The sequence below is a fragment of the Panthera uncia genome, chromosome D1, assembly GCF_023721935.1.
Source record: "Panthera uncia isolate 11264 chromosome D1, Puncia_PCG_1.0, whole genome shotgun sequence".
Lineage (NCBI taxonomy): Eukaryota > Metazoa > Chordata > Mammalia > Carnivora > Felidae > Panthera > Panthera uncia.
Genome location: NC_064808.1, coordinates 50,087,983 through 50,108,931, shown reverse-complemented (window position 1 = coordinate 50,108,931; position 20,949 = coordinate 50,087,983). Strand labels below are relative to the sequence as shown.

At 44.4% G+C, this 20,949-nt stretch overlaps 1 protein-coding gene across 1 annotated transcript; it reads right to left on the bottom strand.

Moving 5' to 3' along the window:
• Positions 1-1,505: 1,505 nt before the first annotated feature.
• CAVIN3 (caveolae associated protein 3) lies at positions 1,506-9,263 on the bottom strand. Its single transcript, XM_049651171.1, has 2 exons — positions 8,777-9,263; positions 1,506-8,231 (listed from the first exon to the last, which is right to left on the bottom strand). Exons 1-2 carry the CDS (start codon positions 9,158-9,160, stop codon positions 7,830-7,832), a joined length of 786 nt encoding a protein of 261 aa, XP_049507128.1. The 5' UTR covers positions 9,161-9,263; the 3' UTR covers positions 1,506-7,829.
• Between the last annotated feature and the right edge of the window lie 11,686 nt (positions 9,264-20,949).

The window sequence follows — 20,949 nt, the reverse complement described above, 5'->3', positions numbered from 1 at the left end:
TGTAAGAGCCACAAGATCTAGCAGCGAAGATCAGAGCAAGGATGATCCCAACCGCAAATCCCAGAAGATGAACATGTGCAGAACCAGCAGAACGTACTTCTCCAAGATGAATGGGCACATCCTGAAGTGCAGAATACACAAAATTTAGTTTATAGCAATGAGAATAGAGTCTGTAGGCTACTGGCCCAAGGAGCTTCCTTAAAGTAGTGGTTTCATTCTAATAGGAATAAAGCTTGCAGAGCTGAACATAGGCTGGTGGTTGAGGGCCTGAGGCAGCATGGATATGGCTACATGAATGAAGAAAGCATATAAAGGACACAAGTGTTGGCAACGATATGGAGAAAAAGGAATCCTAGTGCACTTTTAGTGGGAATGCAAACTGGTGCAGTCACTGTGGAAAACAGTATGGCAGTTCCTCAAAAAGTTAAAAAAAGAACTACTCTACCATCCAATAATCACACTACTTTGGTATTTACCCCAAAAATACAAAAACACTAAGGGGTACATGCACCCCTATATTTATAGCAGCATTATTTACAACAGCTAAGAATGGAAGCAACCCAAATGTCCCTCAGCTGATGAATGGAAAAAGAAGAGGTAGTGTGTGTGTATGTATGTATATATAATGTAATATTACTCAGCCAATAAAAAAGAATTAAATCTTGCCATTTGCAACATGGGTAGAACTAGAGAGTATAATGCTAAGTGAAATAAATCGGTCAGAGACAAATATCCTTTTTCCTTTTTTTTAATTTTATTTTGATAGAGACAGAGAGTGCAAGAAGGGGAGAGGCAGAGAGAGAGGGAGAGAGAGAGAGAGAGAGAGAGAGAATCCCAAGCAGGCTCCGTCTGTCGGTGGGAAACCCAGTGAAGGGCTCAAACTCATGAACCCAACCATGAGACCATGACCTGAGCTGAAATCAAGAGTCGGATGTTTATCTGACTGAACCAACCAGGAGCCCCAGAGAAAGACAAATACCATATGATTTCACTCATATGTGGAATTTAAGAAACAAAACAAACAAACAAAGGAAGCTAAAAAGAATAAAACTAAAAAACAAGACTTTTAACCATGGAGAACTTCGGTAATTATCAGAGAGGTTGGGAGAGGGGGCATGGGTGAAATAGGTGAGGGGGAATTAAGAGTGCACATATCATGATCACTGAGTAATGCATAGAATTGTTGAATCATTATATTGTACCCCTGAAAAGAAAACATTGGATGTTAATTATACTGGAATTAAAATTTAATAAGTAAAACAAATTCTCTCTTTAAAAACAAAAAAAGGACAAGGGGCAGCTGGCTCAGTTGGTGGAGCATGCAACTCTTGATTTTGGGGTTGGGAGTTCCAGCCCTACACTGAGTCTAGAGATTATTTAAAACAAATCTTTAAGAAAAAAAAACAAAAATAAAAATAAATAATGACATATAGTGAACCTACTGCATTTTTAATAAAAAAATAATTGAGGTTAATTGTCTTTTTAATGCTTATTTATTTGTTTTTGAGAGAGAGAGAGAGTGCAGGGGAGGGGCAGAGAGAGAGAGGGAGACAGAGAATCCAAAGCAGAGCCCGACAACCCTGAATGTCTCTGAACTCATCAGGAACTGTGGGGCTCGAACTCACAAACTGTGAGGTTATAACCTGAGCCAAAGTCAGATACTTAAGGATGCTTAACCCACTGAGTCACCCAGGCACCTCTGAGGGTAATTCTAAACAATAGCCAAAGAACATAAAAAAAGAGAAAGCTAGAATCAAACTAAGGGACTGAGTATGTGAGAATGAGTGTGAGAGGAAAAAAAAAAATTCCTGAAAACTCCAAGGAGAAAGAAGACAAAAGACCAAGGAAGCAAGACTGCCTTGTGGCTTCCATGGGCTCTAGGCACTTTTGCCCTCATGGACTCCTTCATCCATTAAAAAAATTATATTTTACAATTATGTTGGTATAAAGGTAAAGGCCAATACATTAACATTACATATTAAAACACTTTTTTACCTAAAAGTTCATTTTTTTTTCTTCTGATCATAAAAATTAACACTCTCACGGCCCAGAAAGGATTGTGGGCCTCAGCCATTGTCTCTACTATGCCTTAATTGACCCTGAGAGGAAACAACAGAGTTCCAAAGAACAATAAACAGGGCTCATCCATGAGCCAACTCCTCCAGGCAGGTTCTTGTTCATCCTTGTGTTCCCAGCACCTCACTGGAATAAATTTGCATATCCTCCAAATATTCAGTGAATGCCTACTCTGTGCCAGGTACTGCGCTAGATGCTGGAGATAACAACGAACAATAAGATGTTGCCCTTGCCTTCCATGTTGGTTCCAGTGTCAATGGAGCTATGTCTATTAGGAATCTTTCATTTGCAGGGGAAAACCAAATACACACACACACACACAAAGGCAAAACTGGGATTAAACAAAAAGTATGTTTATTAGCTCACATAAATGAAAATGTCTGTGGCAAGTGCTGAGTTCCTGCCTGACTAAATTTAGGGAACAAGTGAGCATAAGCAAACAACCACAAACATTAAGCTCTCACATGCCTGGCACCATCCTGAGCATTTTACATATATCCACTCACTTAACTCACAAACTCACAAACTCACAAAGTAGACAGTGCTATTAACTCCATTTTGCCCACAAGCAAAGTGTGATATTCAGTGTCTCTCCATTTCTCAGCTCTGCCTTCCTATGGCACAGGGTTTCTTCTCAAGTTTCCATAATGGTCCAAATTTATTAGTTATTTGTGAGAGAAAAGTTCACAAGAATTCTTAATAAAGAATCTATAGGACTTGGTGACTCATTGGATGTAAGGATTGGGGTGGGCTGGGTTGGGGGCAAAGGGTCAGGTCTTTGGTTCTAACACTTTCTAAAGTAAATGCAGAAGAGAATCTTGACTTCTGAGAAAAGATGAGCACAGTTTGAGATATGTTGCATTTAGTGTTTCCTATGAGATACTGAGATAAGTATACTTTTTTTTTTTTTTACTATATCTCAGGTCCTTCTAAAAAGTCACTTGAGAAACTTATATAATTAATTCAATAGGACAAAAAAGAAATAGAAATCAGGTTGGAGGGAAGATCATTTCTCCTCAGGAGAACCTCCTCTGTAATTACTACCACCCCTGCTAGGTTAGAGGCTGCATTTGTGTGCTCCCATAGCAACTTATACTTCTAGCATCATAGCATTTATTTAAAACTTTATTATAACTGCCAGTTCTATGAGCGCTCTATTACAGTTCTATTATATCCCGATCCACATACTATACCATCCATCTCCATCACCTAGCACAACAAATATAAAATGAATGAATGGGCAAGTAAAAAATCTTATTTAATCCTCATAGGAAAGCCGAAAAAAGGAAATTATCATTCACCAGCAATGAAGCTCCCATGTCTTTGACTATGAAAGCCATACTTTTTTCTATGCACCTTGGCACATCCCTATTCCAAATGGATATGGGGAAATGAAAACAATCCAAAAAAGAATGACCAAGATTGATAATAGATCACAACGAATGGCTGAATAAACCAGCAGTGTTTCACCCGAGGAAGATGATGTAAAGGATGTTTTAGATGAGTCAGTCCTGTGTGGCCCACTGAAGCTGGACTCCAAGGACACACACATCATAGAAATAAAGAAATTTTGTTTATTTGTTTGTGGCCAACTGCCACATATGAGAAATCATAAAGACAGATGTTGATCTCAGTATAAAGAAGTTTCCTATCAACCAAAGTTGCCCAAAAACACAGTTGCCTGAGAGGTAGTGAACTCCTTGTCACCCGCCTTTTTCAAGCACAGGCCAGCTAAGGATAGGTAAAAAAATGGTAGTGGATGTTGTGATGGAAATGCAGGTGGGTTGTATGGCTTTTGGATTCCCTTCAATGATAAGGTTATATGATTCAAGTCTCAATAAAGGAAAGTCAAAAGGATCTCCAGTACTTAACAGAGGAAGAAATTTCCTGCCAGGAATGTACATATCCTTATCCATGTAGGAGGAATATCACAGCAGAAAATGGTCATACCAGGTTTGATAATCCTATTGATTTTCTTCATCCCATTTCTACAATTCTATTTCCTTACACTTTAAGATCTTACTTTGGCTTCCCATGTTGCAGGATGGAAAAGGTTCTGACTAGCTAGTTAGACTATTCTACTTCACTTAGCAGTTGGATTTCTCACAAAAAGTAATGAATCCAGCACTCAAGGTAAACCAGTGTTTTCTAAGTTCAGTTATTGCAGATCAGTCTCTCTCAGCCTAATCACGTTGGAACACATAATAAATTGTGCTTCTCATCTGAAGAACTGAGAACCAAACTCTGAATTTTGGTAATCCACCAGTGTGCCTCCCCATTGCTTAAAGCAGCCACCTAAATGCCACATATGTTGGATGACAAGTTGGTACTCTGTGTCAGTCTCCACTCCCTTTAGTTTATATTAATAACAACAGCAATAGTGGTAATGATGAAGAACAAAATGTAACAAAGAGAACTATTAAGAAAATAAGTTAGTTTTGTTTTAACTGATTTTTATCACTTCTGCTGTAGAAGCACCAGGAAGGAATAAAAAGTAGCACACACACACATCCAAGTTAGCTGAGGCTTTAGGTTCCTAAGGTCAGAGTGCAGGCTCTCTGAGCCTTCATGTGCTTCCCCGTGAACTATCAAGACATTTTATGTAAGAAATGTGCAGCTGGGCTCTTGATTTGTCTACGAGTTGAAAGAGGGAAACTGGGTAGGTTTCCAAGGATTTGGAAAAAGAACAAGAATTTGTTTTTCCTTGGGGATAGAGAAATGAGCCTACTCAGACCAGCCCCTCTGTGATGGCAGAACCTTAAAAAGAGTGGCTGCCGGGAAGCTGATACAGTCTGCATACTAAGGCTTGGAAGCCTGCAGAACGAGTCCTGAATTTCTCCAAAGGAAATGGAGCTACAGCAGAGCCAGCCTCTATGGAAGGACCCCGGATTCTAGGTACAGAGCTGGACAGGAAACCTCTGGGTTGTTGACACAACAACCAGGACACTGGTACCCCAACAGCGGCATCGTGTGGCCATGAGAAGCAATAGCAGCAGAGGCATCCAAGGTCTGAGAGACGAGGAAATGGTGTGAACCTCCTGGTATAACTGTACAACCTAAGAAAGGAGAGGAGCCCTAAAGTGACTGATAATAGACTTCCCGCCAGTCATAGTCAGTGGGAGCTTAGACTCTTCTAACTGAATTCATCAGAAAAAAAGTTGTAAGTCACTAGTGAATTCTGCTCCCATTTTAAATCCCCAACTTCCTTGGGGCACCTGGGTAATTCAGTTGGTTAAACATCTGACTTCGGCTTAGGTCATGATCTCAAGGTTTGTGAGCTGGAGCCCCATGTCGGGCTGTGTTCTGACAGCTCAGAGCCTGGAGCCTGCTTCGGATTCTGTGTGTCCCTCTCTCTCTGCCCCTCCCCTGCTCTCTCTCTCTCTCAAAAATAAAAAAAAAATTTTTTTTTAAGATTTTTTTTTAAAATTTAAATCCCCGACTTCCTCATCTAAAGTACTCCCCTACCCCAGTCATTATCTGTATCCTTACTTCTTTCTTTCCTTCAGGGCCCATAACCAGAAAGACCTAGTACATACGTTTGCTTGTTTTTGTCTGTCTCATAGTATGCTTGTTTATTGCCTGTCTCCCCCTACACTCTCCACAAAGACAGGGATCCTGTCATTCTCATGTGCCACTGTATCCCCAGCTCTTAAAACAGGGTCTGGCAGAAATTCCAAGTTCAGTAAATATTTGTTGAATAACTGGGTGAACGAATTATACACCTAAAACAAACTCTCCTCCAGGCACTTGTGCTAGATACTTACGTAACTTAATCCTCACAACAGCCCAGTAGAGGCTATCATTTGCCCATTTAATAGATGAAGAGGGGCGCCTGGGTAGCTCAGTTGGTTGAGCATCTAACTTCAGCTCAGGTCATGATCTCACCGTTCGTGAGTTCGAGCCCCACATCGGGTTCTCTGCTGTCAGCAGTTTCCTTCATATCCTGACCCCGTCTCTCTCTGCCCCTTCCCTGCTCTCTCTCTCTCTCTCAAAAATAAATAAACTTAAAAAAAAAAAAAAAAAAGATGAAGGAACTAAGAAGCCAAACTATAACCACTGAGCTCTACTGCCACACACCATTCCTGTTTTCCATCTCGCTATTTACCTTTTCCAAGAATATGGCCTTAAACATCCCCCACTTATCCTCCTTCAGGTTAGGTTGCATCCCTTCCCTCTTTTGTCTCAAAATAACATAACAATCACTACACTTACATCATCATGTTTGCATCTCCCTAAAGTCTGAAGTCCCTAAAGGCCTCAGGGCCTACAAACACATTAGGTACTCAAAAATGTTTTCATATGACAATAACTGATTGAATGGGCTGACAACCATGCTCCTATCCCTAGCTAATCCCCTCACACTTCCCATTTCTTCTGTGATGCTCTTGCTGCATGAGGGCCTACTGTGGGCCAGGCATGGTATCTGGCATGGGGAATACAGAAATGAATAAAACAATCCCTACAGCAGAGGAGCCACAGTGTAGTGGGATGGGATGGGGAGAGTAACTGCAATCAATCACAATCCAGACAGCACTGCGGTGTAGAGGAGGTGCTTTGGGAGCAAGGAAGAGAAGCACCTGACCCTGAAACAGGGGTGCCTTGCTGAGTTTTGCAGAAGAGTTAGAGATGAGAATGAGAGCACACAGCTCAGTGTAATTCAATAGAATGAGGAGAAGCGACAAAAGATGAGGCTACAAAAATGGGCAGGAACCAGATCACAAAAAGTTGTATTAAAGATGCTGAAGGAATATTCAAGAACTCAGACTTTATTCTGAAGGTGATGAAGAGCCACTGAGGGTCTGAAGCAGGAGGATGATGGGATCAGATTGGCAGTTCAAATAATGGTCAGGTGAAAGATAAGGCCTAAAACAGAGCAGTGGCCATGGGTATTCAAAAAGTGGTCAGACTGCAGAGGTAACTGTTTCCATGGGGGAGAGGATTGAGAGAGAGAGGGAGTCCTCCAGGGAGGACTCCCAGGTTTCTGTGTGGATGGTGGTGACATTCATTGGTAAAGAAAACGCAAGAGGAGATGCCATTTTGAATGATACATACTAAGTGCTCAATAAATACTAAATTGAAATTGAACTTAATTAAAAGATAGATTGCTTCCTTTGGACACATTGACTTGAGGTACATTTCAACTGCGGCTCAGGACAGTGGTCTTGGAGTGTGTATGGCTGGTGGCAAAGGCCTGGGAGTCAGTCTGTTCACAGAGGACAACCCAGAATGAGAAGGCTGAGAATAGCAGAAAGCCCAACTTTTAAGAGATGGAAAAGGAAGAAGAAACTAAAAGGAAAACCACTTGTTGACATTTATTGAGCACCTACAGCAAGAGACTGTACTGGATGCCTCTCCACGAGTAAAGTGCTCAAGAAGCAAATGGCCAGCAGGTTTTTTCTATGTGCCCAAGACTCAGTGGGAACCTGAGAAATGATACAATGATCTGGTTGAAATTGAAGGCACATTCCAGGTTCTGACATTTGTCTTACTCCTCCAAGCCTTTTCCTCCCACCCCTTCACATGGAGTCTGGATTAGGTGACATTACTTTTATTGAAGGGGAGTGCAAGCAGGTGTGGGCAGCTGCTTCTCTTTTAGAGGATGCAGGCTAAACTGAAGGCACTGGGAAGGGAAGGCCAGAGCTGGGCTATGGGTGCAGGATTCACTCCTTATTTGGGCGTGAATGCTGCATTGGGAGAGGGAGATTTATTTGGGGACTAGGCATAGGCACAAGAGAAGCAGACAGCACCAGCCCTCAGGCTGCACTCTCTACTTGGAGCACCGCGGCTTCAGCAGCCCCAGATTTCCCGGGATCTTCCTCGGTGTCCTGTGGAGGTTCTGGCTCCAACTTGGGCTCCAGGGCAGGCCGGGCTTCTGGTTGGCCATCAGCCCTCCGACCAGGGCCTAGGCGAGGTGGCTTGACTGGCGTGGGCGTTGGTGCTGCGGGGCCTTTCCGACCAGAGAGGGCCCTTCGCAGGCTCTGTACCTTCTGCAACCCGCTGCGCCGAAGCCGCCGGGCCCTGGACTCCACAGGCTCCTCGTCTGAGCTCTCCTCAACTTCGGCCTCCGGCTGCTCTGGGCCAGGCTGGGGCTGGTCTGCCGGGCCTAAGGGCTCTGGCGCCTTCTGGAAGGCGCTGGCTGGGATTTCAGCCTCCTCCTGCATGTGATGAACACAGCTCTGACCTTGGCAGTCCCCAACCCCGCAGCAGCCTGAGCCTCACTCCTCAATTACACCGGGGAACCGCCCCACCCTTGGGGCGGGCCCAAGGGGCATAGAAAAGGCAGGCGTGGGAGAGCAGGGGGCAGGGGTGGAGAGGGGGGAGCTACTGGCAAACTGCAAAAGTTTGGAAATTAGGTGGGACCCGCTTAAGCAGGCTGGTGGTCGCAGGGGCAAGAATCGGAGGCAGGGAACGGTCGCAGGATGCACTTCCGCCACCGTTATTTCCATTCAGGGATGGGCTGGGACTTGGAGCAAATTCGGTGTACGTGGCCTGAGCTCGAGCTGGCCGACCCTGGTTGGCCAGGCTGCGTTCAGGCTCTGAGGGATGGGGCAGCGTGGTGGGAAGTGGGTGCGGCTCTGCAAGTCCGTTCCACCGGATGGGGTCAGGAATGCGGGTGTGGTAGGCGGCCGGGTAAGGGGGGTGGGGGGTGGGGTTGGCCCAGATGGTGGCCGGGAGGTGGGGGACGCCTGTGGTCACTGACCTTGAAGAGCAAGACGTGGAGCTTCCCGCGCGCCACCAGCAGCCCGTGGTTGGCCTCCAGCCGCTGCACCTGGGCGGCGCGGCGCACGGCGCGCTCCTGGGCGGCGTCCGCGTGCGAGCCCACGCGCTCCGCCTTGGCCAGCAGCTGTGCCAGCGTGTTGCTCGTGGTGTCGTGGCTGCGGCTCAGCGCCCCCAGGCCGCTCTGGATGCGGCGCACAGAGCCCGCCAGGCCTCCCTGCCTCCGAGCCAGGCCCCCCTGCCGCTCCCGCAGCGCCTCCAGCATGGTGGCCAGCTTCTCCAGCAGCGTCACCACCGTCACGGCGTGCACCGGGCCCCTCGCCGGCGCTGCGGGCACAGGCCCCGGCTCCAGCGCGCTCTCCCCCATGATCTCCGGCCTCCCTGCCTGCTCTCCCTGCGGCCGCTGGCTGCACTCTGGGCTGGGGCCTCCTTTCCCGGCTCCTCCCCAGCTCCAGCCGTGACTCAGGCAGGCGGAGCGGGCCGTCCCGGGAGGCGTGGGGTGGGGGTTGGGGGGGCAGGACGGGGAGGGGGGGCGCGGGATGGCGGCGGCGGGGTTCTTCGTAAGCGCTCCCCCTTCTGCTGCCCCGCCCCGGTAGCCCCCGCAGGGCAGCAGGTTGGCTTAGTATCCGCCCCCCTTCCCCAAATTTGCTCCCTGTAAGTTTGAGTTCCCCTCCTCGGGCCCAGTTCGCTGGTGTGTCTCTTTCTGGAATGTACTTTAACCACCGCAAAGGGTGAGCCATGGAAAATTTTGTTGTGCACATCGAGTGGGCAAAGAAACTAAGAGAGGCACAAGGATAACCTGAGGGGCTTCCACAGCCACCGCCTTCGGCCTCCCACGCTTCTGAGGATTGTATTTGTGCCCTCGGGCTGGGAGCGGTAGGCAGGGACACCCTGGGAAGCTAACCTACAGACTCAGACGCCAGACCGTTTAGGTTGGAGGCCTGGCTTTACGACCGCACAGGCTGCTCAAAGCGCACCAGCAGGCGGGGCATCCTCTGGTATTTTCCTAATAGTAGTCATCGCCAGGGTTTAGCCACAGGCCTCCTTTACTGCTTCTCTAGCTCTTACTGTTGGGTAGCATTACCCTGTTTTCTTTCTTCTAGTTCCCTTACCTCCCTTTCTTTGAGTTTCAAGGGTAAAGCCCCGGGACACCTAGCTCTTACACCCTAAGCTTGGAGGGCAGACAAGACACCTCTTCTTCCTCTGAAACCCTTAAAAGGGTTAGGGTAGGGGCTCCTGTGTGGCTCAGTCCCTTAAGCCACTGACACCTGATTTCTGCTCAGGCCATGATCTCACAGTTGGTGGGATCAAGCCCCTGTGGGTACGACTGTGCACTGACAGTACAGAGCCTGTTCAGGATTCTCTCTCTCTACTCCTCCCCTGCTCTTGCTCGCTCTCTCTCTCAAAATCAATACACATTAAAAAACAAAGGGTTAGGGGCGCCTGGGTGGCGCAGTCGGTTAAGCGTCCGACTTCAGCCAGGTCACGATCTTGCGGTCCGTGAGTTCGAGCCCCGCGTCAGGCTCTGGGCTGATGGCTCGGAGCCTGGAGCCTGTTTCCGATTCTGTGTCTCCCTCTCTCTCTGCCCCTCCCCCGTTCATGCTCTGTCTCTCTCTGTCCCAAAAATAAATAAAAAACGTTGAAAAAAAAAAAAAACAAAAACAAAGGGTTAGAGCAGGTGCTGGTATGTCTTTGTTTTCATGGAGGTTGGTTGTGGCTCCTGCCTGATTTTTTTTTTTTTTTTTTTTTACTTTTTCTAGAAATTGGTGAGAATATCTGCAGAGGGTGAAGAAGATTTGAAACTGCTGCTGTAGAGCAGGAGAGAGTGCACACAGAGGATCCACTTACTGTGGATTATGAATTGTTACTGTCATCTGTTTGGAAAATCCCGTCTTGTCTTTAACAGTACTTGGTAAACTGAGTGTAGGCTCAGGAATCCAAGCAATCCATTGATCCTGGGAAACTCTATTCCTCTCCTCACCCAATCTATGAGGGGTGCTTGATAACAATTGTGGAAGAAACTGTATTACTTAGCATCGTTACATGGAAAAAATCCATGGTCTGACACAGAAGTACTGCAAAGGATGGCATCTATTGCCAGATTTCTGGGGGGTGCTAAGCTGATGACTGACTTCTACAGATATGAGGTTATGGAGCCTGAGTCCTCTGCTTAGCACAGAGGAAATGGACTCCCTTGGGAGCCTGATGGGAATCACCATTTCTTCCATTAGACCTGTATTTGCTCAAAGAGACCCATCAGGATGTGCCAGATAAAACGCTTTCAAACTAAGGGAACAGAAAACCCAATTCAGTTCCTAAAAACAAGAAATCCAATCTAAACATAATTGAAAAACACTACCATAGAGTGATGATTAATTGTGGATCAGTCACAGTTTCAAATCTAGTTCTCTACAGATCTCTCAGTTGTTCCCCCCTACAAGTGTCAGCTTCATTCCCAAGCTAGGCACAAGGTGGCTACAGCAGTTTCAGGCCTCATATCTATGCACACCGTCAAGAGAAAAAAAGGGACCATCTTACAATTTAGGACATCTATTTCCCAGAAGCCACCCAGAATCTACTTGCCTTCCACTGGGTTACATGGCCATTTCAGAACCAAATTCTATAGCTAGGAAAGTATCATGCATTGGTAGGCTTTAGCCTGAATTCCTTCACCCATCAGTGATCAGAGAGCTGATAATTACCTTTTGACAAATTAGGCCCACTTCTTGAGCTTCCCTAGAAACATGGATGGTATGGGAAGAAAAGTGGATATCTGTTTTAAAAATCTCAGCACTGCCAGAATTAGTCAATCAAAATGCTACCAGAGGAAGCATATGAGAGAATCACCAGCCTTGAGCAATGCTAAGGGAGTCAAAAGCATTTGGAAGCAAGACTACATGGGTAGGTATTTTTCAAAGGCCTGCTAAATCCCTCTCTGGATATGTAGAACAAGGAGCTTAAAACTTAGGAATAAAGCCATTGATGATTCTACTGGTCTCTCTAAAACCTTAAGTATAAAAGTCATAGGAACTGGCTGGTGTTGAAAAATGGGAGCCCAAAAGGTAGGTTAAAAAAAAAAAAGAAAAAAACTTGGGGCAACCCAGAAGAATGCCGAGTCAACAAAGCCCAGATTGACAGAAATTACAGTATTACAATGTTGATCATGGAGTATCCAAGAAGAAGCCATATTGCAGTTTCCAATTAAGATGAGGGAAAAAGAAAACAAGAATGCAGAACGATACCCCCTAAGGCAGTATAACTTGATCTTAAAGATTTCTGGAGTGTGGCTGCTACCCACTCCCTCAAACTCCTTGGTGTAGGCATTAAAAGTAGAAACCCACTGGTTGTAGGTTTATTGTGTCCCCCACCCCTGCCAAAAAAATTGTATATATATATATATATATATATATATATATATATATATTCAAGTGCTAACCTTTGATGCCCGTGAATATGTTCTTATTTGGAAACAGGATCTTTGCAGATGTAATCAAGTTAAGATGAGATCATACTAGAGAAGCATGGGTCCTTAATCCAATATGACTGGTATCCTTATAAGAAGGGGACATAAGGCACACAGGGAGAACACCATCCAATGATGGAAGTGAGATTGGAATTATGCTGCCAGAAGCTAAGGAAGGCCTGAAATGACCAGAAGCTGAAAGAGGCATGGAAAGGTTCTTCCCTAGAAGTTTTGGAGGGAGCATGGCCCAGCAACACTCTGATTTCAGACTTCCAGCCTCCAAAACTGTGAGAGAATAAAGTTCTGTTGTTTTAGGCCACAGTCTGTGGTAATTTACCTTGGTAACCCTGGGAAACTAATGTATCTATTAATTAATCACCATAGTATCACAGTATTCCCTTACATAGGTTGCCCCCTCAATGGCCTTCTCCATTCTGTAGAAGTATGAAATTCTCTGTAGGAAAAGTTAATAGAACATGAAGACTCCCTTTAGGACATAGACCATTCAATTAACAGTTGCCCAGAAATAATGGATCTTGCAAAAATGAATGGAATGCTATGGTGGTGGAGCAAACACATGCTTTAAAAAACTAAAACAAAGGTATTGCCTACTCTACTTGTTAAGGGTTCCTTTTCTACACTGGTCCATCCCTGTCCTAGAATTTGTCATACCATGAGGAAGGATTTGGCTTTGTTAAAAAAAGAAAAAAAGCCACTACACCTTTCATCTGGGTTAAATCTGCCTGGAATATGTCTGCCTAACAAAGATCTGCTCAAGGATGGCCCTCTGTCTCTGCCAGTATCAAAAATAGTTGGAGGGGCACCTGGGTGGTTCAGTTGGTTAAGCATCCAACTTTGGCTCAGGTCATGATCTCACAGTTCATGAGTTCAAGCCCTGCATCAGGCTCTCTGCTGTCAGCATGGAGCCTGCTTCATTTTCTCTGTCCTCCTCTCCCTCTGCACCTCCCCTGTTCGTTCTCTCTCTCTCTCTCTCTCAAAAATAAATAAACATTAAACAAAAAGAATAGTTGGATGTTCCCTTTACTTTAAATCAGAGGAGGGCAAAGGAAACCACTAAAAGGGACAGACTAGGTTACAAATGCCTTAGGTGGTATCATTCTGCATCCTTGTTTCTCTCTTCTTTTCTCACTGGTCAGGTGATGTTGAAAAGATCCCATGAAACAAAAGTGGCAGAGGCACTGCAGTTCTTAATATTATACCTGAAGGGATGATTAGGTGCCATCAGGTCTCGGGACCCACTACAAGGAATCCAGAAGACAGGGATTAAGAAGTAGTGGTACTTAAGCCTATGACAGGTAGTGAAGCATTCCATTAATTTTTGCAAGATCCATTATATTTGGGCAACTGTTAATTTAATTGTCTATTTTCTACAAGGAGTCTTCAGGTTCCATTAACTTTGGGTTTTAGAGTCAGCATATGCTCCATCTTGGAATTCTTACTCCATATCTTGGGTTATCCAAAAGGACACATACTTTGGACAGGGTTCAGAGGAGCTTCAGTGACCAGCCCTGGCCAAGTTACAAGGCACAGTCTGGTCAGCTCTAGCCCTTGGGTCCCATAAGTTGGAAAGAATGATAAGACTTGAGGTCTATGTGATTTCTGCCTCTCTCATAAAATGTTTTGGGTAGGGGGGTGGGTAGGCAGACCCTAGCATGAAAAATATAGCAGAAATATTTAGGGTTTTAGGCTAAGACAATGTTTCCAGCCTCTGAGAATTATGCTGTTTTTGAAAAACAGTTGCTGGCTTACCACTAGAAGCTAGTGGAGAGATTCACCAGAGGTTGCTGAGTTATTTTGTAAACTGGAACTCTCTGTCTCACGTAGCAATACAGGCTGTCAGTCTTTGATTATTAAATGGGTGGGGGTGGGGGGTGGAATGTCCAAGAAAGGATGAGGAATGGCTATGTGAGTTAATTGACCTGGAACCTTACCTTCAGCTGCCCAAACAAACTGGGTATCCTCCAGGGACTTTACCCTTGAATCAAAAGTAACAGTGTACAACACAGGCAGAACCATGCATTTAACAGGGAATGAGCCTCAGTGGACAGGCACTACCTTCCACCTTTTGTCATAAACATCCTGTCTACGGAAGGGGTAAGGCCATTCCACACAATGAGGGAGCTCTGTGCCACTGGCAATTAAGAGAGCTAGAAGTTTGGGGCAACAGGAAGTTAAGAATCCAAATTGACTCCAGAAGTCAAAATCACCAACTGGATGGAAGATCCTAAAATGGTAAATTATGACCAAAAGGCTTGAGGATGCTTTTTATAAAATTCAGGCATACTATTAAATCAAACCACTATTTTTGTATCTCGTATTTTTAGTGAGTTGAATATTGTCCCAAAAAATATATGTCCAAGTTCTAACCCCTGATACCTGTGAATGTGACCTTATTTGGTAATAGAGTCTTTGCAGATGTAAAGATATTGAGATAGGATCATTCCAGTTTTAAAATGGGTCCTAGAGGTGCCTGGGTGGCTCAGTTGTTTAGGCATTTGCCTCTTGATTTTGGCTGAGGTCATGATCTCACAGGTTCTTGAGATCAAGCCCCATGTCAGGCTCTGTGCTGACAATGGAGCCCGCTTGGGATTCTCTCTCTCCCTCTCTCTGCTCCTCCCCCCCTCCAAATACATAAACATTTTTTTTTAATTTAAAATAAAATAAGTCCTAAATTCAATGAACAGTGCCCATGTAAGAAAAGGAGAAAACACAGAGACACAGAAAAAAAAAAAAAAAGAGATGATATACAGATTGAGACAGCAATTGGAGAGCAGCCACAAGACAAGGAACACCAAGGATCACCAGCAGCTGCCAGAAGCTAAGAGACAGGCATAGAATGGATTCTCCCTCAGAACCTCCGGCCATGTGTACCTCTATCAACACTGATTCCTACTTCCACCCTCTAGAACTGGGAGAGAATAAATATCTATTTTTTAAGCCACTAAATTTGTGGTAATTGGTTATGGCAGCCCTAGGAAACCATTACTCATATAGACACCTACCAAAAGGATTAGAGGAGGAAAAAACAATTTTTTTTTAACGTTTATTTATTTTTGAGACAGAGAGAGACAGAGCATGAACGGGGGAGGGTCAGAGAGAGGAAGACACAGAATCTGAAACAGGCTCCAGGCTCTGAGCTGTCAGCACAGAGCCCGACGCGGGGCTCGAACCCACGGACCGTGAGATCATGACCTGAGCCGAAGTCGGCCGCTTAACCGACTGAGCCACCCAGGTGCCCCGAAAAAACAATTTTAACAATGAAGTTAATCAATATGTCATGGATAGATGTTTCGGCCGAGGGACACTGGGCACATTAGAGCATCATGCACCTGAGATGAAACCGAGATTGGCAGGAGCCCAGTTTTAGAGTATGTAATTATTGCTATTGGAACCAACTATCAGCATGTGGGAATTGAGCTCTTCCTACAAAAATGTCCTAGGACCTTCCAAAAGGTCAAAAGCCTGGAAGCACTTACTGAATAGACTCTATTGAACCTCCTTCTGTAATCTGAGGAACTCAGTGGGCTCTAAGTTGGGGGGAGGCATTCTTGGGCAGATAACCACCATCAAAGCCACTGCAGCCCTCTGCCTTAAGCTAATATGGCATTTCTCAACTATAGCCTTTGACCCAGGACGAAATAATAATAAAGGAGAGGGCGGATCACTAGGAAATGGTGTGCCCTACCTCTCACAGGGCAGCCCTCTAGACTGAGAGATAGAATGGAGCACAGAAGACAGGCTTGACCACAGTGCCATGGGCAGCAATTCCAGACCAGTGGCGACAAACAGGAAACTGTACAAGCTAGAGTCCTGAAACCACATTCATCTTAGTACAAAGAGCCCCCTGTATATCTCAGGCTGGACCCAAGAAGTACCAGAAGTCATTATGTACTACCCAGTGTCTATCACAACTGAGAAATAATCGCACTCATAAGATTTTTTCTTTATGTTTATTTTTGAGAGAGAGAGAGAGAGCAGGGGAGGGGCAGAGAGAGAGGGAGGCTCTCCAAAGCAGGCTCCAGGCACTGAGCTACAGCACAGAGCCCGATGCGGGGCTCAAACTCATGAAGCAGGGCTCAAACTCATGAACCATGAGATCATGACCTGAGCTCAAGTCGAACACTTAACCAACTGAGCCACCCAGGTGCCCCTGGACTCATAAGATTTAGCACTACATTAGCTGGATGGTGTTTAGTTGTGAGATTTTGTTTGAAAAATAACTATCATTTGTCTGGTGTCTTAAAAAGACATAGCTGCTAATCAATTCAACTAGGGAAGTGGGAGAAGTGAACTTTATCCTACCAAAGAGCAGCTTTGGCTGTGCCGTCCCATCCTACTTTAAGGCATTTGGCATAGTTTAGCAATACTGCAAACACAAAGTACCCTACTGAATATTTCTTAGCCTGTGTGGATTCAGTGAATTTTAAAAGCAGAAGAGAAAACTCTCAGAACCAGACCATATGAATAATAATCCATTCACTAAACCAGCCAGGTATGGCAGTTGAGAGGCTCTAAAAAAAAGTAACAATGTTTTCATAGGTCTGCAAATTTACCCATTTAATCCAGGAGTGAGAATGGTCCCTGTGACAGATGGCATGATCCTTGAGGCTGGGATCCCAGCTTTGTGGTATCAAGTCCCAAATGTGATGGTATCACAGTAATCCACTGAATCTCATGGAGATAATATACTATACAAAATCAGTCTACTGCCCCAAGCTAGTCAATTTGTCTGTTTGTGGAAGCTGCAGATTAATTATGACTTCTCCTTATTGTGAAGAGTTAGATGAAAGACGTATTAATTGACACAGTCAGGACACAACATTTAAGACATCCTTGCTGTCATCAAGGTGCATCTAAGCCACACAATGAATGGGCCAGAGACCAATAAGCAAGGCACTCCTGCTCCATAGGAGTACACAGGGCTGCTTCAGGGCCTGGACCAAGGAAAGAGACTAAGGGGAAGAGGAGGAGCTGGTTTTAGAGGCATGAAATTCAGCCAAAAGTTAGTTTGCTTGGAAGTTCATTAGGTGGGGGAATATAGGAGGGGGGTGGAGCTGTCCTCCTGATGTGGGCTAGAGATTTATGTTAAAAAAGAGAGCGAGAAAGAAGGGAAGGAAGGAAAGAAGGAAGGGTATGGTAGTGGGCAAGAGGAAGGAAGGAAGGAAGGAAGGAAGGAAGGAAGGAAGGAAGGAAAAGGGAAAGATAGATATATACTGATCTATACTTCTGCAACTGGAAAATTTGTACAATATATGGAGGAAACCATATACTTATATGGCTCCAACTAGAATAGGAAAGTTTATAGAGATAGAAAACTACAATGTCTGGATGCTGCTTATACTTACAAATGTTGTAAAATTCCAGTGTAAATCCTCAAAGGAAGAATGGAAACTGCTCTTTGCAATTAAGCTAGGAGGTGAAGGATCCTCAGGAAGTCAGATTAGAGTGTTGCTTGGTAAAACCTAATACAAGCAGTGTGATCCAAAACCGATTTTCCTAAATCTGTCTAAGGATTTCTCTAACCAGCACTGTCCAGTTATGGTAGCTACTAGCCAAATGTGGCTGTTTAAATTTTAATTTTAACTACAATTAAAAATTAAAATTAGGGGAGCATCTGGGTGGCTCAGTCAGTTAGGCATCCGACTTCAGCTTGGGTCATGATCTCACAGTTTGTGGGTTCTAACCCCACATATGGCTCTGTGCTGACAGTTCAGAGCTTGGATCCTGCTTCGGATTCTGTGTCTCCCTCTTTCTGTCACTCCCCTGCTCCTGCTCTCTCTCTCTCTGTCTCTCCAAAATAAACAAACATTAAAAAATTTTTATAAAAATAATTAAAATTAAGTCCTCAGTCACACAACTCACATTTCAAGAGCTTAACAGCCACATGTGGCAAATGGCTACCCTATTGACCCACACACCTCTAGTTAATACTGCCCTTAGTTAATGAATTACTCTAGTTAATACTATGGGGTGAGCGAGCCACCCCAAATGTTACCAATAACAATCTCACAAGTTTCTCTGATAGATGAGACAAAGAAATCTTCCATTTTACCTGAAAGCCACATCTTGACAAGAAATGATCAGTATGAATAAAATCACAAAGCAATTAATGGAGAAGTGATTTCTTCCATCAGAATTTGAGACCATTTAAAATTGGTAGGTAAGAATACAGGAGAGCAGTTTCTGAAATTCTTCAGGACCTCGATCAGCACTCTCAATATATACCTTCTGACATGGTTTACCTTGATTGTGGGAATATTACTATTGTTGATTTTATCCTTTGGGGGGAAGTGTTGTAAGAACCTTCTGCTGAAGTTGCTATAATGAAAACAATCTAGGATGTTCACTGCAAGCCTGCCTCACCCTGGAAAGGGATGTGAGGGTTATGAGAAGGATGAGTATGTTTAGATTGGAGCATACAGTTTTGAATAAAAAAGTAAATGTAATCTTACATCTATCCACAACTGGTTACCACACATATTTTAGTTCTTAGTTTTAATAACAAGTATTAAGCACAAAAGAACCTAGAACGTGAAAGTGCCCGATACAAACTTGTTGATTGAAAAAAACAACAACACAAAGTTTGCTTTGCTAAAGGTAGAGCACCAGCAAGCAGTAGATCACGCTTGCAATGACAGTCTTTAGGAATAAATATGTTAGTAAGAATTAAGCCCCTGCTTTTGATAGGCAACCCTGGGAGAGAGAGACCAGTGAGAAGCAGTGACAGAGGTCTGGGAAACACCATAGGCAGACTGAGTTCGGTCACAGGTCAGGACTACAATGGTTGGAGTAGTGAACCCTGCTGGTGTCACTGATGCTCCTTGGCTTTCTCTGAAGCAGCACACCAGTCCAAGAGGAGTCACCATCACATTCATTGTCAGACGTGCCCACACTGAAGGAGAGCCTGTCAACTACGGTGATATTCTGGCAACAAAACTTGAGAAAGGGGGGAGCCTGGGTGGCTCAGTCAATTAAGCATCTGACTTCGCCTCAGGTCATGATCTCAAGGGTTCGTGAGTTTGAGCCCTGTGTAGGGCTCTGTGCTGACAGTTCAGAGCCTGGAACCTGCTGTAGATTCTGTGTCTCCCTCTCTCTCTGACCCTCCCCCGCTCACTCTCTGTCTTTCAAAAATGAATAAACGTTAAAAAAATTTTTTTCAAGTTGAGAAAGTATAGAAAGGAATGCACTACTTTGCTTTGTGTCTATTTCCTCCTCTGTAAATAACCCTATGCTTAGGCTCCTCATGGGCCTTGGATTGTTCCATCTACACACCTGAGTGAAGGGGAGGAAAAAAGAAGGTTTTTTCTATGGCTGAACTTTTTAAGCTTCCCCATGATCCCAGGCTAGATCTAGGACCTAAGCCTCCAGAAGATGCCTCAAGAGGCCAACACATAGTGTATTGGTTGAAACTGAAAGCGATAACCAGAGGGGAACCTTCCACTTACCCACGTAGTGCACAAACTTTGCAGGACCTGGATCTTGGGGAGGAGGCTTGCAGAAAGACCTCCTGACACCTCTCTCTGTCTCTCTCTGTCTCTCTCTCTCTGTCTCTCTCTCTCTCTGTCTCTCTCGAAAAGTGGTCTGCACTACAGTGTCCTTGACTGAAGCTTGTGATCGCCAAGTCAGGGACTCCCTCTCATACCCTTTCAGTCAGTCAGGGACCATTAGAATGAGAGGGCAAAAGAAACTGGGAAGATTTGAAGTGTCAAATATTGTGAGGAAGAGGGAAAGAAAGACAGAGAAAGGGAAGTTGGTTAAGACTGGAGTTAAACAGCTCAGAAAACAGATTGAGTTAAACATACAAAATAAAAATAAGCTCAATTTACATTCAAATAAAATCCCATCCCAGTTGGATGAGAAAATGATGGTTGAGTTTTAGAAGTAAACCTGGTCTTTATTTTGTCTGTTCTCTATAATGAATCTCATGTTACCTAGGCTTTTAACCAGTAGGGTTTCCTTATGAGGTGAACTGACCCAAACCTTCATTCCAGAAGAGTCTGAACCCTTGGTGAATTCGCCTAGAATTGTGCTAATATGTTAAAGGTTAACTTTACTACCAGACATGGCAGAATAAGAAATCATGCCAAGGGTTCCTCACATATTTCTCCAGGCCTCTATTATATTGGATTCTACTCAGGCATTACTTTTTTGCAATAAGCAGAAGCCCACTCAAGCTGGCTACACTTCACCAAACTGCTCTTCCCAGGATAAAAGAATCTTTACCGCTTGGCACCATGCAGCAATGCTGGAGATGGTATCCACATCTTTTGAGGCTCTATTGCTTGTAAACATGCTTGCCAGAACCCCTTTCACTTCTAGACAAGGATCAGTTGGTTGCAAGGAACAGAAACTATCTTGGTTAATTTAAGAGAAGGTGGGTTTATTGTAAAAGAATTGGCAGCTACCCCAGCTCCCAACGCAGACTATTGAAACAATTTATTGAGTCTGGAGGCTTTCCTGAATTAACAAAAGGGAGGAGCCATTAAAGGATAATATAGCTTATTTATTCTTTCAATAGCTTCCCAGGCAGAGCAGGAAAGAAACCAGACCTCTTTTCTGAACAATAATGGGGCCCACTAACTCTGGGAAAAAGGCGAGATGTCCTTCTAATTGAGGAAATATATCCTTTTTCAATATGAGTCTAGATAGTACTCTCTAAAAATTAATGTCTG